The sequence below is a fragment of the Pseudophryne corroboree genome, chromosome 5 (assembly GCF_028390025.1).
Source record: "Pseudophryne corroboree isolate aPseCor3 chromosome 5, aPseCor3.hap2, whole genome shotgun sequence".
NCBI lineage: Eukaryota > Metazoa > Chordata > Amphibia > Anura > Myobatrachidae > Pseudophryne > Pseudophryne corroboree.
This window is the reverse complement of record NC_086448.1, coordinates 254,770,396-254,783,658: the sequence shown is the minus strand read 5'-3', so window position 1 is coordinate 254,783,658 and position 13,263 is coordinate 254,770,396. Positions and strand designations below refer to the sequence as shown.

General features: G+C 44.3%; 1 protein-coding gene across 1 annotated transcript in view; it reads right to left on the bottom strand.

Annotated features, from left to right (window-relative positions):
- CMC1 (C-X9-C motif containing 1) overlaps positions 1 to 1,625 on the bottom strand; it is a 128,156-nt gene extending 126,531 nt beyond the window's left edge. Inside the window, exon 1 of the mRNA XM_063922272.1 lies at positions 1,338 to 1,625. Within this exon, the coding sequence (XP_063778342.1) occupies positions 1,338 to 1,356 (19 nt within the window). The 5' untranslated portion in view covers positions 1,357 to 1,625. The remainder of the gene's footprint in view (positions 1 to 1,337) is intronic.
- Between the last annotated feature and the right edge of the window lie 11,638 nt (positions 1,626 to 13,263).

The following is a 13,263-nucleotide window of genomic DNA, read 5'->3' as shown; positions in this document are numbered from 1 at the left end:
TATTCCGCAGCGCTTTACAGAGAATATTTGTACACTCACATCAGTCCCTGCCCCAGTGGAGCTTACAATCTATATTCCCTACCACATGTACACACACATTCACGCTAGGGATAATTTGTTGGAAGCCAATTAACCTACCAGTATATTTTTGGATTGTGGGAGGAAACCGGAGCACCCGGAGGAAACCCACGCGAGTACGGGGAGAATATACAAACTCCGCACAGTTAGGGCCATGGTGGGAATCGAACCCATGACCTCATTGCTGTGAGGTAGTAATGCTAACCATTACACCATCCGTACTGCCCCATGGTCCTTACGGAGTCCCCCGCATCCTCTAGGACGTAAGAGAAATAGATATATACAGTACTCTCAAAGCCTTTCTGTGACAGTGACCACGAGGGGTGTCTGCCCGTTGCCAGTTAGTCAGCGGCGGGCACCGCAGCTCTGGGCCTGTGACTGCGGCACGACCTGCCGCCAAAACTGCACCGGGGACCCGCTATCCGGGACCCCGGTGTAACACTCCCCGCACCTGTATCTTCGGCATCTGTTAGAGGGCGGCGGCTAGCAACTGGAGTGGGCACACATACTAACGATGTGTGATCAGTACGTCAGGAACTCAGAGTCCTGTCAGCTGGGATAACGAACCATTATCCCTCAGGAGGTTGGTTCGGTCACCGCTCTAAGTTCCACGAAGCAGGTAGTCTGTCTACCAAGCAGAGTTACCTGAAAATAATAAACTAAATTAAACTTGAAGGAAAAAATCTCTGGAGCTCCAGAGAAGTGCACCCGGCTCCTCCGACACATTTTCTAAACCGAGTCTGGTATGAGGGCGGGGCATAGAGGGGAGGAGCCAGCACACACATACACACACTAAAAGTTTTAAAGTACCAGGCTCCAGTGGACCCAATCTATACCCCATGGTTCTAAAGTACAAGACCACAATATCCACTAGGACATAAGAGAAAAGCATATTTTGCCTCATTGTAAAAGCACTCAATATGAGTTTCTAATAGAATAATATTCAGTTATAGTGACATTGGAAGCTGTCTGCACGTTAAAACAAATGAAAATGTTCACAAAATATTAACGGCGTCTGTATTCTGAGCTATACAGACATAATTAATCAGATACTAATAGTTATGAAAAATGCACAGTGCAAGCTGTGTTACTCATACATGTACCAGACTACAAGGAAGCATGGACTGTAGTGTATATTATAAAACTGTATATAATCATGCTTCCTTGTAGTTTGGTACATACAGTATATTGTTATCACGTACGTCATCTCCCCTTAGCTACAGGTGTACGCTACATGCAGTGAGGGGAGCGGGGCTTACCGGCTGTGCCAGGTTCCATGGCACGGATACTATATGTACAGTATGCGGCTATACCGGCCAGTCACAGCGTGCACACAGTAGTAACCTTCCTGGGGTCGTGACTCGGACGCTCCGCCCCTGTGATGCTGCGATATTTCCTTCCGGTTAATATGGTTACTGTGGCCGGGCTGAGCGTGTTCCTGCCGGTGGAGGAGGAGGAGAGTGTGCCGGCCAGTGCAGCTGACCCGTGTTATGGTGTGCCGGAGGCCGGCGCCAGCCTCACCTCTGCCGGGGCAGTGGACTCTGTGTGTCCAGATCTAATAGTAGCCCAGCAGCTAGTGCTATGTAATAACCTTGCAGTTATACTGTAAAAGGGCGCATGTCTGTACTGCATTCATGTTACCAGCAGCCTACCATTACAATGTGCCCAGTGCAGGACAGTATGTCATGGATTATACAGTTATATGGGTTTTGGCTGTGTGTTGCACGTGCTGATTGCTTTTCTTAGGTGCAATAAAGTGAAAATAAGTTATTTCAAATGACATTTTTTACGTGTTATTTTTAATGAATAACTACTATGTATTTGTTTGTTCAACTTAATAGAGAAAAATTAAACATGTGACAAGTACATAACTTTTGGAATCCTGTGAGTCAGACCTTGGAACTAATTCAGAGATATATGCAATCCTGATGTTTATAGATTTGCGCATTATCTGTACTGCACATGTGCAGATCTTTGTCTGCGATGACGGTCATGGTGCTACTTAAGCCACTACATACATTTAGGGGCAGGGAAGGGGTGGCGATGACCAGCGTTTCAGAAAATTGAGTCATGTCGGCCCTGCTTTCTAGGTGAGTCGAGGTCAGTTGCTGCTTCCTGGGACTGGCCCGGGCAGCATGAAAACACCAGCTATCCCGAGTAACCAAAGTTACTCGGATGCCCGATGTGCAAGCAGTAGATCAAATGTGCATCTTTGAGCACAGCAGCGGATCCGTGAAGCCGGGAAAAGATGTCTATTTACCTATGATGCCTCCTGCAGGCATTAGCATATTTTCCTACAGCAGCTGCGTCCAAAGACGCAACTGCTGTATGAACTAACAGAAAAAAATACGGTAGCGTCTGAAGGGTTAAAGGGTCTGTGTTCTCTACTCACTGTTATTGCTACAGAGACAAAGACGTCTCTGTGTTCCCATTGAAGGTTATAACCTTATGAAGCTACTCCCACGTCACACACTGAAACTATGTACTGACTGCTCTTTAATTTCAGCACGTACCCCTGTCCGTGTCCGGAAGCCCCTATAAGGACATAGAGCTCGTGGTGCCCTCGTGTTATTCATGCTTCCGCTGTATGATATCCTGCATGTAGTGTCGTATGTTACCTTCATTGTCCAATTAAGTTCTTGCACATATTGTATACACCCATGTGTCTTATCTATATAGTAAGCCGTAATCCCTATAATAAACCAGAGTGATTCTTAACCAACAGCTGCGTGTTTATTCTTTGTGTTAAGAGTTGCTCTCACGGGTACCTAAGAGGTCATCACATCGAGGTGGTTCAGAGATATTATCCTTACAATTTGGGAGCTCGATGCCGGGATCCAGCCGATCGTCCCCTGATCGGTAAGATAGAGAATTTTGTTGTCTGTCTTGTCCGCTAAGGGATTGCGACCATCTACTGGATCTGAACTCACTCCGTGTTCCGGGAACACGTGACAAGGTAATATTTAAGTCCGGGACTTAATGTTACGTAGTTTTATGTAAAGGATTTTTTTAAGGCGCCATACACAGGTATCAGGGATACCATAGAAGGACCAGGGGTCCACGTAACAACGCCTCCTCGATTTGATCACCTAAATATTTGTATGTCTGTCTTATAAGTACTCATATTGTAATTTTTCTATTAAGGACACTCAGTGAACGGGTGGTAAGTGCACGGACGCTGAGTGTCAGAGGACATTGTTGTTTACAGTGATTTTAAGTACATTTAGAAGTTGATTTGTGACAAATATTATTGTGTACAGTTATAGGGACATTAATTGTACGGGTGGTAAGTGTACGAACATTTGGTGTCACATATTGTTGTACTGTTGTTGTTTTCTGTCCCCGGTAGTTTTTGTAGGGAATATGCACTCCCACATGTTACCAATGATCTATGATCAGATCAGCTGAATGCATACATAGACTATTGTTCCCTTTCCCTGTTATTTGTGAATTCTTTTAGAAATATATATATTGCGCGGGTGGTAAGTGTACGCGCATTATATGACATTGTGCTCGGAACAGTCTATGTTTTTATGATAAGATTGTTGCAACTTCACTTTAAACACGTTAGTTACTTGTTGGTAATATGGGATCAGACCAGAGTAAAGAAACTGAATACCCCCCTCCCCTCCCGGGAGAGACCTGCAAGGAATATGTTGCTCGTGTCTCCCCTACAAACTAATACCTTGTTAACCCCTGGCTAGACAACCTAGCTGGCTGGACGGAAGCCATGAAAAGTCCCGATCCCTTTCCAAGAGACGGGTCAAATTTACCATTTTATATGGATATGGTAAAAGGCTTATGCCTTGAGGACAAGGAAGCTTGGCCGTGGTATGACCACGATCCTCAATGGGATATGACATATATGCGGGCGGGGGGAGAGCAGTGGCTTACCATAGCCCCTCATTGGCAGGATAGACCAAGAAAAGTCAGAACTAAGAACAGATCCAACACTCAGTCCCAACTCCATGCAAAAGAAAAAGACAGATTTCAAAAGTTGACTAACAACATCTGTCCCCCACCCTACAATCGCCTATACCCATCTTTAACAGACGAGGACATCTTAGCCCTGTCCTCTGCAGTTATTCCAGCCCCGCCATCTGCCCCCACGCCCCCGCCACCTCAGTCATCATCCATCTCCATTTCACTCTCACCCCCTCGCTCCGCTTCTGCAACCACTCGTCAGTCAGCGGACTCCACAATTGTCACTAATGAAATCACTAGTCCTGGACATACCCGGTCCGGTAGACTCATTTCAGGGACAGACGGCGGTGCACAGGGGACAGAGACACACATGCCTTTTATGACAGTGGGTGATCAACTATTAAAAAAACCCATTGAGATTGAGGATCTAGACAGAATTATTAAGAACTGTCCCAAACCTACGGTAGCACCCAAGGGCTGCATCGCCTATTTAAAAAAGGCTTGTAAAGGCCGCAGTTTCACACAGGAAGACATGAGGCTTATCATAGACGGAGTCATAGATCATTACAACGGGTGGGATTGGAGTAAAGTGCCCACAATCAGTACCCCTATAGCACCGGCTAATCAAACTGCCACTAATTACCCCCTCAATACACAGGACGGCATAGAGAAAATGTGGGATGAACTGAGTGAACATATGGACACAGTGTTTAAAACCCGCTCGTCCCTCCCAGTAGCAGTAGCTTGCAAACAGAAACCTAGTGAGAATGTGACTGAATTCTGGAAGAGATTTAAAAAGTGTTGGTCAGAGGAGGCAGGTCTCACCCTAGTTAATACCGACAACTTACTCATTTCTACATTTATAAACAACTTGTTGCCAACAGTGACATTAACTGTAAAACAAAGTGTTTCTAGTTGGACCTCAGACAACATTGAGGTATTTGGTAAACATTTATATGAAAAGGAAGCAGCAGGCTGTTTTGACATCAAAAAGATTACTCAAAATGTACCAACCCACAGTTTTCAGAACCCCCGGAGGCAGTACAGGAACCCTCACCCCCAGCGGGACATCCCACAGAATAGGGGGCCCCCTGCACCTCCGAGCAGACGACATACATCCTGCTTTAATTGTGGAAAAGATGGACATTGGGCTAGGGACTGTCCTTACCCCTTTAATAAAACTAAACAACCATTGACTGAACCTGTCCCCACTAACAATACTCCCAGAGACGCCCCAAGGTTCCAAATTGACTGGCAGGGACAACCCCGCTGACGGGGCCCGGAGGAGAGTGTCCCGACTTTCATGCAGCTCACTGATCACTGGAAGGAGGCCCCAATTGTCAATCTAGGCATAAATGGAACAAGTGTTCCATTCCTGATTGACAGTGGAGCCACCACCAGTGTCCTGTGTAGGGACCAGTATCATGGACCCTTGAGAAAGTCCGCTCCTTCAATGGGAATCAATGGGATACCCACAAAAGCTTACTCCACTGTACCCCTCCCTATTGACACACCACGTGGGCATTATATAGGGACTCACTCATTCACTGTCATACCTGACTGCCCAGTTAACTTGTTGGGAAGAGACCTCCTTACTGAACTACAGATAACCATTACCCCTACTGGTAAAGGCATGGACATAATCTCACCACACTTCCCCGTGATTACTGAAACCTCTGAACTAGACACTATAGACCCCCACGTATGGGCAGAAGGGCCCCTCGACACAGGCCTGATATCTTGTACCCCATACAAGGCCACACTGAAATCTGATGTACACCCCGTTTACCAGAAACAGTACCCATTGTCCAAAGAGAAAATGGATGGCCTTAAGCCCATGGTAGAACAATTCCTGCAGCAAGGCATACTTAGACCTGTCGTCTCTCCTTACTGTACACCTGTCAACCCTGTTGTTAAATCAGATGGATCAACCAGATTTGTACAAGATATGAGGGCAATTAACCAGCTAATTGTCCCCATTGCTCCCATAGTTCCAGACACTAACTCCCTCCTCTCAGCCATCCCTGCGGACGCTGTGTACTTCACCGTCATTGACTTAAAAAATGCCTTTTTTAGCATACCTGTTGACCCACAGACACAACCGCTGTTCGCATTTTCTTTTGGGGGCCAGCAATTAACTTGGTGTAGGTTACCCCAGGGGTTCATAGACGCTCCTGTTGTTTACACCATTGTCCTCCAAGCCACTTTAAAATCATGGCACCCCCCCCCCAAGGTTCTGTCCTGCTACAGTATGCAGATGATCTGCTTCTCTGTAGTCAAACGGAGGAGGCCTGCCGAGAGGATGGTTTATCACTGCTACAATGGCTCTGTCAATGTGGACACAAAGTGTCAAAAACTAAAATGCAATGGTGTAAAAAGCAAGTTGATTATCTGGGTTTTGTCCTCACAGAAGGAGAGAGGAAGGTCAGTCCACAACACATTCAGTCTGTACTGGGTCTGGTCCGCCCAGCCACTCAGAAGGAAATGCTGTCCTTTCTGGGTATGATAAACTACTGCAGACAGTGGATATCTGATTGTTCCTATTATGACAATATTCTGAGGCAAACCACACTAGCTGACAAACCCAGAGACATACAATGGTCACAAGAAATGTTGGATGCATATGAGAATTTGAAATGTTTGTTAATTAAAAGTCCGGCACTTGGCCTCCCCAACTATGTATTACCTTTTCATCTCTTTGCAAGGGACAACTGTAAAACCATGGCGGGGGTACTAACTCAAGAACATGGAGGTAAGCTGCGCCCCGTGGCATTTTTTTCTAACATAATGCCCGTGTCAGTCCAGGGAATGCCTGCTTGTCTTCGAGCCCTGGCAGCCTGCGCAATGGTGGCTGAGATGGCCATGACTCTCACCCTAGGTCACCTTACTGTACTACATACCACACATAATGTAGTTACCCTACTTAAAGGCCTCCACACGCAACATATGTCTGCCCAACGCCTCAGTGGCTATGAAGTACAATTGCTGGGAAATCCCTCCCTTACTATTAAGTATGCCAATGCAACTTCAGGCCCTGCCCCTATACTAAATGCTCTTCTTGGTCTCAAAGGCCCCCTAGACGACTTGCCCGATGACCATGACTGCTGCATGACTATTGAGACTGAGACATCTCCCAGATTGGACATGTCCCCCATACCGGTACCTGATTCTGACCACATCTTTGTTGACGGCTCTTGTACTAGACCAAATGACTCCACATACCAAGCAGGTTATGCCGTTGTGCGCCTGCCCAATGACATTCTTGAAGCAAAGCCCATACCTTATCAATCTGCACAGGCTGCTGAACTCATAGCCCTAACCAGGGCATGTATTCTGTACCAGGATAAACCTGTCACCATCTACACAGACTCAAAATACGCCTACGGCGTTGTGCATGACCATGGAGTTATCTGGTCCCGCCGGGGTTTCATCGGAGCTGACGGTAAGAACATTTCACATGCCCAACTTATCACAGACTTACTTCATGCAATACTCCTGCCTAGTGACATTGCCATCTTACATTGTAGAGCCCACACTGGTGGGGCTGATGAAATTTCCAGGGGTAATGCTCTCGCAGATAGCTCCGCCCGCCAGGCAGCTCAGCTCCCCACCATACACCAAGCCATGGCTGTCATGACCCCACCCATGTTAGATGATCAGTATCTACTTACTGAACTCCAAGTTTCTGCCTCCCCCAAAGATTTAGCTGATTGGTTGTTTCCAATAATGCAGAAGAATCCTAAAACAGGATTAATCTGCAAAGAGGGGAAACCATGTATACCTCAAGCAAGCGCTCCTTTGTTCATATCTCACTATCATGGGATTGGTCACAACAGCAAACATACAACACATACATTACTAGACAAAGATTTTTACATCACAGACGCGAGATTACTAGTTGATCAGTATGTTAGCAGATGCATTACATGCTTAAGAAACAACCCTAACAATCCTATGAAGGCAGCTCACCAACACCTGGCCTGGGCAAAGAAACCCATGATAGCGCAAGAGGGGGATCTAGATCAGATTAGGGAAGAGTATGTAAGGTCTCTCATAACCAAACTGACTGAAGTTGAGCATAATGTTGTTCGGAAAAATCCCTCTAATCCACAGGAACCAACTCACCCCTTCCAGGTGGGAGACAGAGTGGTTGTTAAGGTTCTCCCCAGAAACAAAGAACCAGGAGACTTTGCGTACGGTCCCGAAACAGAGGTTGTTGCAGTTACCAGAACAGCGATCCTTACCAAAGAAGGCCCTACCTGGATACATGCGTCCCGAGTAAAGAACATACCTAGACCAGACCGGGAAGGAAGACCAGAAGGGGTACTAACGGGAGTAGACAACTCTGACCCCCAACAACAAAGAGAGGTACTAACGGGGGCGGACAGCCCTGACCTCCAGCAGGAAGAGGTACTAACGGGGGCAGACAGCCCCGACCTCCAACTCATCCAAAATGATGACTTCATACATGGAGAAGACGATGGTGAACCACGGATCATGCTGGGCTTGTGTTGCCCTGACTTTTATCACAGTCCTGACACTCCCCTGTAAAACTGAGGTTGACATCTCACAGAAGGGAGGGGTGATCACTTTATGGTATAACTCCTCCAACACACATGTAGCCACATATATTGTAGAATATTTTAAGTTCCATAAGCTTGCTAAGGCAGAGGCCTCCATACACCCTAGCCATAAAAAACTAGAGGATTTATCTGTAGAATTGAGAAAGAATTCAGGCATTGATAACCCCTGGAGCCAATACTTCGGTTGGTTTGAGAACTGGAAACAAGCACTTGTACAATTGGGAATCTTTATCTTGATTATTCTCATTCTTATATGTGTTATTGTGTTCTGCATCCTACCATGTTGCAGACGGCTCACAACTAAGACCATCGAGAATAATCTCATGTATGAGTCTATAGCCCCACCACATGACAACTCACCTGCAGGTTATAAACAATATCTGGCCAAATACCGTTCAGGGAAACCATCTTTGAAGAATCATATCATATGAATTTATGATTCTAAGAGGGGGTTGAAGGGTTAAAGGGTCTGTGTTCTCTACTCACTGTTATTGCTACAGAGACAAAGACGTCTCTGTGTTCCCATTGAAGGTTATAACCTTATGAAGCTACTCCCACGTCACACACTGAAACTATGTACTGACTGCTCTTTAATTTCAGCACGTACCCCTGTCCGTGTCCGGAAGCCCCTATAAGGACATAGAGCTCGTGGTGCCCTCGTGTTATTCATGCTTCCGCTGTATGATATCCTGCATGTAGTGTCGTATGTTACCTTCATTGTCCAATTAAGTTCTTGCACATATTGTATACACCCATGTGTCTTATCTATATAGTAAGCTGTAATCCCTATAATAAACCAGAGTGATTCTTAACCAACAGCTGCGTGTTTATTCTTTGTGTTAAGAGTTGCTCTCACGGGTACCTAAGAGGTCATCACATCGAGGTGGTTCAGAGATATTATCCTTACAGCGTCTAGTTCACCTTCGTGGAGAGGACCTTTCCCATAACCCCCTGGGTCCATGTCACAATCTATTTGGAATAATAAAGTGTGGCGAGTGTCCAAAGCTGCATAGAAAAGAAAAAATTACCCCAAACGAACGGAGAATGAAGAAAACATTTAGGTGTTGTAAGGGCGTAAGTTCTCTCCTGCCCTCTCGTTTTGTCACTTCCAGGTCCTGAGCACGAAGGCAAAATAGATACAACCGAAAAAATACACACACTTGGGTACTGGTCAGACTCCGTGGCAACTATTAGTTGGACTGTAGCTTCCCGTAACAAGGAATTGTTTCACCTTAAAGTGCAGAAAACAAAAGAATTGGAGAACAATGTCCCCCAAAAGGAAGCGTTATTCAACTAATTAAGGGATAATAAATGTATTCATCAATTTAAAAAGATATCTTCTGTATATAAAAAAGTAATATAATAATATATTTGGTGACAATTATTCTAATTCATATAAAATGTTAAAAAAATTGTATATTAAAATAAAACACAAGTCAATGAATACTTGATAAAGGACAATTATTATTTATTTATAGTTTCTTATATAGCACAGCGTATTCCGTTGCGCTTTACTATTGGAAACAACAGTGATAAGACAAACTGTAATAACAGAAATAGAGGTAGGAAGGCCCTGCTCGCAAGCTTACAAGCTATAGGGAGAAGAATATTGACCCTTTGTGCGCTTAATGTCAGTTAGATTCACAATAAAAAAAACCTTCACCGTGGTTCTAATGGATAATATATATACAAAATGTGATACCAAGTGGCGCAACTTTACACATTCAGTGATACAAATGGCTTACACATTATAATGTAAGGGAATCTGTATTCTTTTCTAGAACCTCAATTAACCTTCAACACTTCAAAAAGGTTTACACATATTTCTCTTTAGATGATCAACACTGGAAATGGAAAGGAACACAGAACATAGGGGGTCATTCCAAGTTGATTGCACGTAGCAACTTTTTGCTGCCCGTGCGATCAACTAGACCCCGCCTATGGGGGAGGGTTTTTTTGCATAGCAAGGCTGCGAACGCCAGGGTAAGAGTTACTTACCCTGTGCGATGAATCCAGCGTTGATGGACCCGGAATTGACGTCCGACATCCGCCCTCCAAACGCCTGGACACGCCTGCATTCGCCGCACCACTCCCAGAAAACGGTCAGTTGACACCCACAAACGCCCTCTTCCTGTCAATCTCCTTGCGATCGGCTGTGCGAATGGATTCTTCGTTAAATCCATCGCTCAGCAGTGATCCGCTTTGTAGCCGTACGATGTTCCTGCGCATTGCGGTGCATGCGCATGCACAGTAGTAACTTGTTTGCTGCACTGCGAAAAACAGCAGCGAGCGATCAACTCGTAATGACCCCCATAGGGCAATCCAGTTTGTAATGAAAATGGATTTATTTGTTATAAGTCCCACTCACATGGAGGAACAGATAAATCAGCATGTAGATATCATGTCTCCGGATACAAGCTATTCAACTTCACAGATAAACTAATCAAGCTCTCTATCCGTCAAGCACTTTTGAAAGATGAAATGATAATAGTGCGATAATGTACATTATCCGTAATTTAAATGAATTTTAATAAAACACACTCACAAACACTGATTAAAAAAGGCATATAGAATAATGAGGTGCTGAAAAACCCTCCAGTAAACAAGATTCCGCCAATCGCAAACCGAGAGTATAGTCACCACAAGTCCCGGTTACTCAGGTGTCCCCCAATTCACTTATCGCGGCATCCGGCTCCTGGATCCTTAGAACAGCACAATCAGTCCCCTGCTTTAGCGATTTCGGATAACCATCCGTCTTCTGAAGCATAGGAGAACGTGTGCTTCCTAGTTTAAATACTATTCTAATTCTCAAACACAGAACACCTATAATTGGACGCGACATCTCCGTCCTCACGGCAGCCTATTCCACGTCACACAAAGTGACATTCTTGCGTTCCAGTTATGCCGCCGGAAGACGCGTCACCGGAAGTGACATTTGCGGACCACATAGGCTTCCACCCGGAAATGTATATACCAACTTACGTATCCTCATACTGATGGTATGATATTCATTTCCTGAAGTGCGTTCCAGCTCCAAACATTTGCGTTCCACCATATAAAACCGGTCTAACAGGTTTCTTAATCACTCATTAAAAGTCCATCCATAAGACCCCCCAAAAAAGGAGATAAACAAATATAACAATAACATTTAAAAAGGGTACATCATTCATTTAAAATAGATGAGCTAAAAGAAGAGATATAAAACTATAGGAACCATTTGAGCTCGAACTCACTGTTGAGCCCAAATTGTACCAAAGTCTTTAATTTATATATCCATTTCATTTCAGTTTTTGAGAGGATAACATCAATTTCTTTATTACGTGATGTTGGGCTAATTAAATGGTTTCCCCAAAATGACTTAAAATGACACGGTTACATGCATGTTTTGATTTGAAGTGTTTAGAAACCGTATGGGTCTCCAAGCACTTTTTAACATTTTATATATATGCTCTGATAATCTAGTTTTAAGGTTTCTACTGGTCTTTCTAACATATACAGTTGTGCTCATAAGTTTACAGCAGAATTTGTGATTTTCTGTCCATTTGTCAGAGAATATGAATGATAACTCACAAACTTTTCTTTCACTCATGGTTAGTGGTTGGGTGAAGCCATTTATTGTCAAACAACTGTGTTTACTCTTTTTAAATCATAATGACAACAGAAACTACCCAAATGACCCTGATCAAAAGTTTACATACCCTGGAGATTTTGGCCTGATAACATGCACACAAGTTGACACAAATGGGTTTGAATGGCTACTAAAGGTAACCATCCTCACCTGTGATCTGTTTGCATGTAATCAGTGTGTGTGTATAAAAGGTCAATGAGTTTCTGGACTCCTGAAAGACCCTTGCATCTTTCATCTAGTGCTGCACTGACGTGTCTGGATTCTGAGTCATGGGGAAAGCAAAAGAATTGTCAAAGGATCTGCGGGAAAAGGTAATTGAACTGTATAAAACAGGAAAGGGATATAAAAAGATATCCAAGCAATTGAGAATACCAATCAGCAGTGTTCAAACTCTAACTAAGAAGTGGAAAATGAGGGATTCTGTGGAAACCAAATCACGGTCAGGTAGACCAACAAAAATTTCAGCCACAACTGCCAGGAAAATTGTTCAGGATGCAAAGAAAAATCCACAAATAATTTTAGCTGAAATACAGGACTCTGAAAAAAAAGTGGTGTGGTTGTTTCAAGATGCACAATAAGGAGTTATTTGAAGAAAAATGGGCTGCATGGTCGAGTCGCCAGAAGAATGCCATTACTACACAAATGCCACAAAGCATCCCGCTTACAATACTCCAAACAGCACAGAGACAAGCTTCAAAACTTCTGGAACAAAGTCATTTGGAGTGATGAGACCAAAATTTAACTTTTTGGCCACAACCATAAACGTTACATGTGGAGATAAGTCAACAAGGTCTATGATGAAAGGTACTCCATTCCTACTGTGAAACACGGAGGTGGATCGCTGATGTTTTGGGGATGTGTGAGCTACAAAGGCACTGGAAACTTGGCCAAAATTGATGGCAAGATGAATGCAGCATGCTATCAGAAAATACTGGAGGAAAATTTGCACTCATCAGCCCGGAAGCTGCGCATGGGACGTACTTGGACGTTCCAACATGACAATGATCCAAAACACAAGGCCAAGTCGACCTGTCATTGGCTACAGCAGAA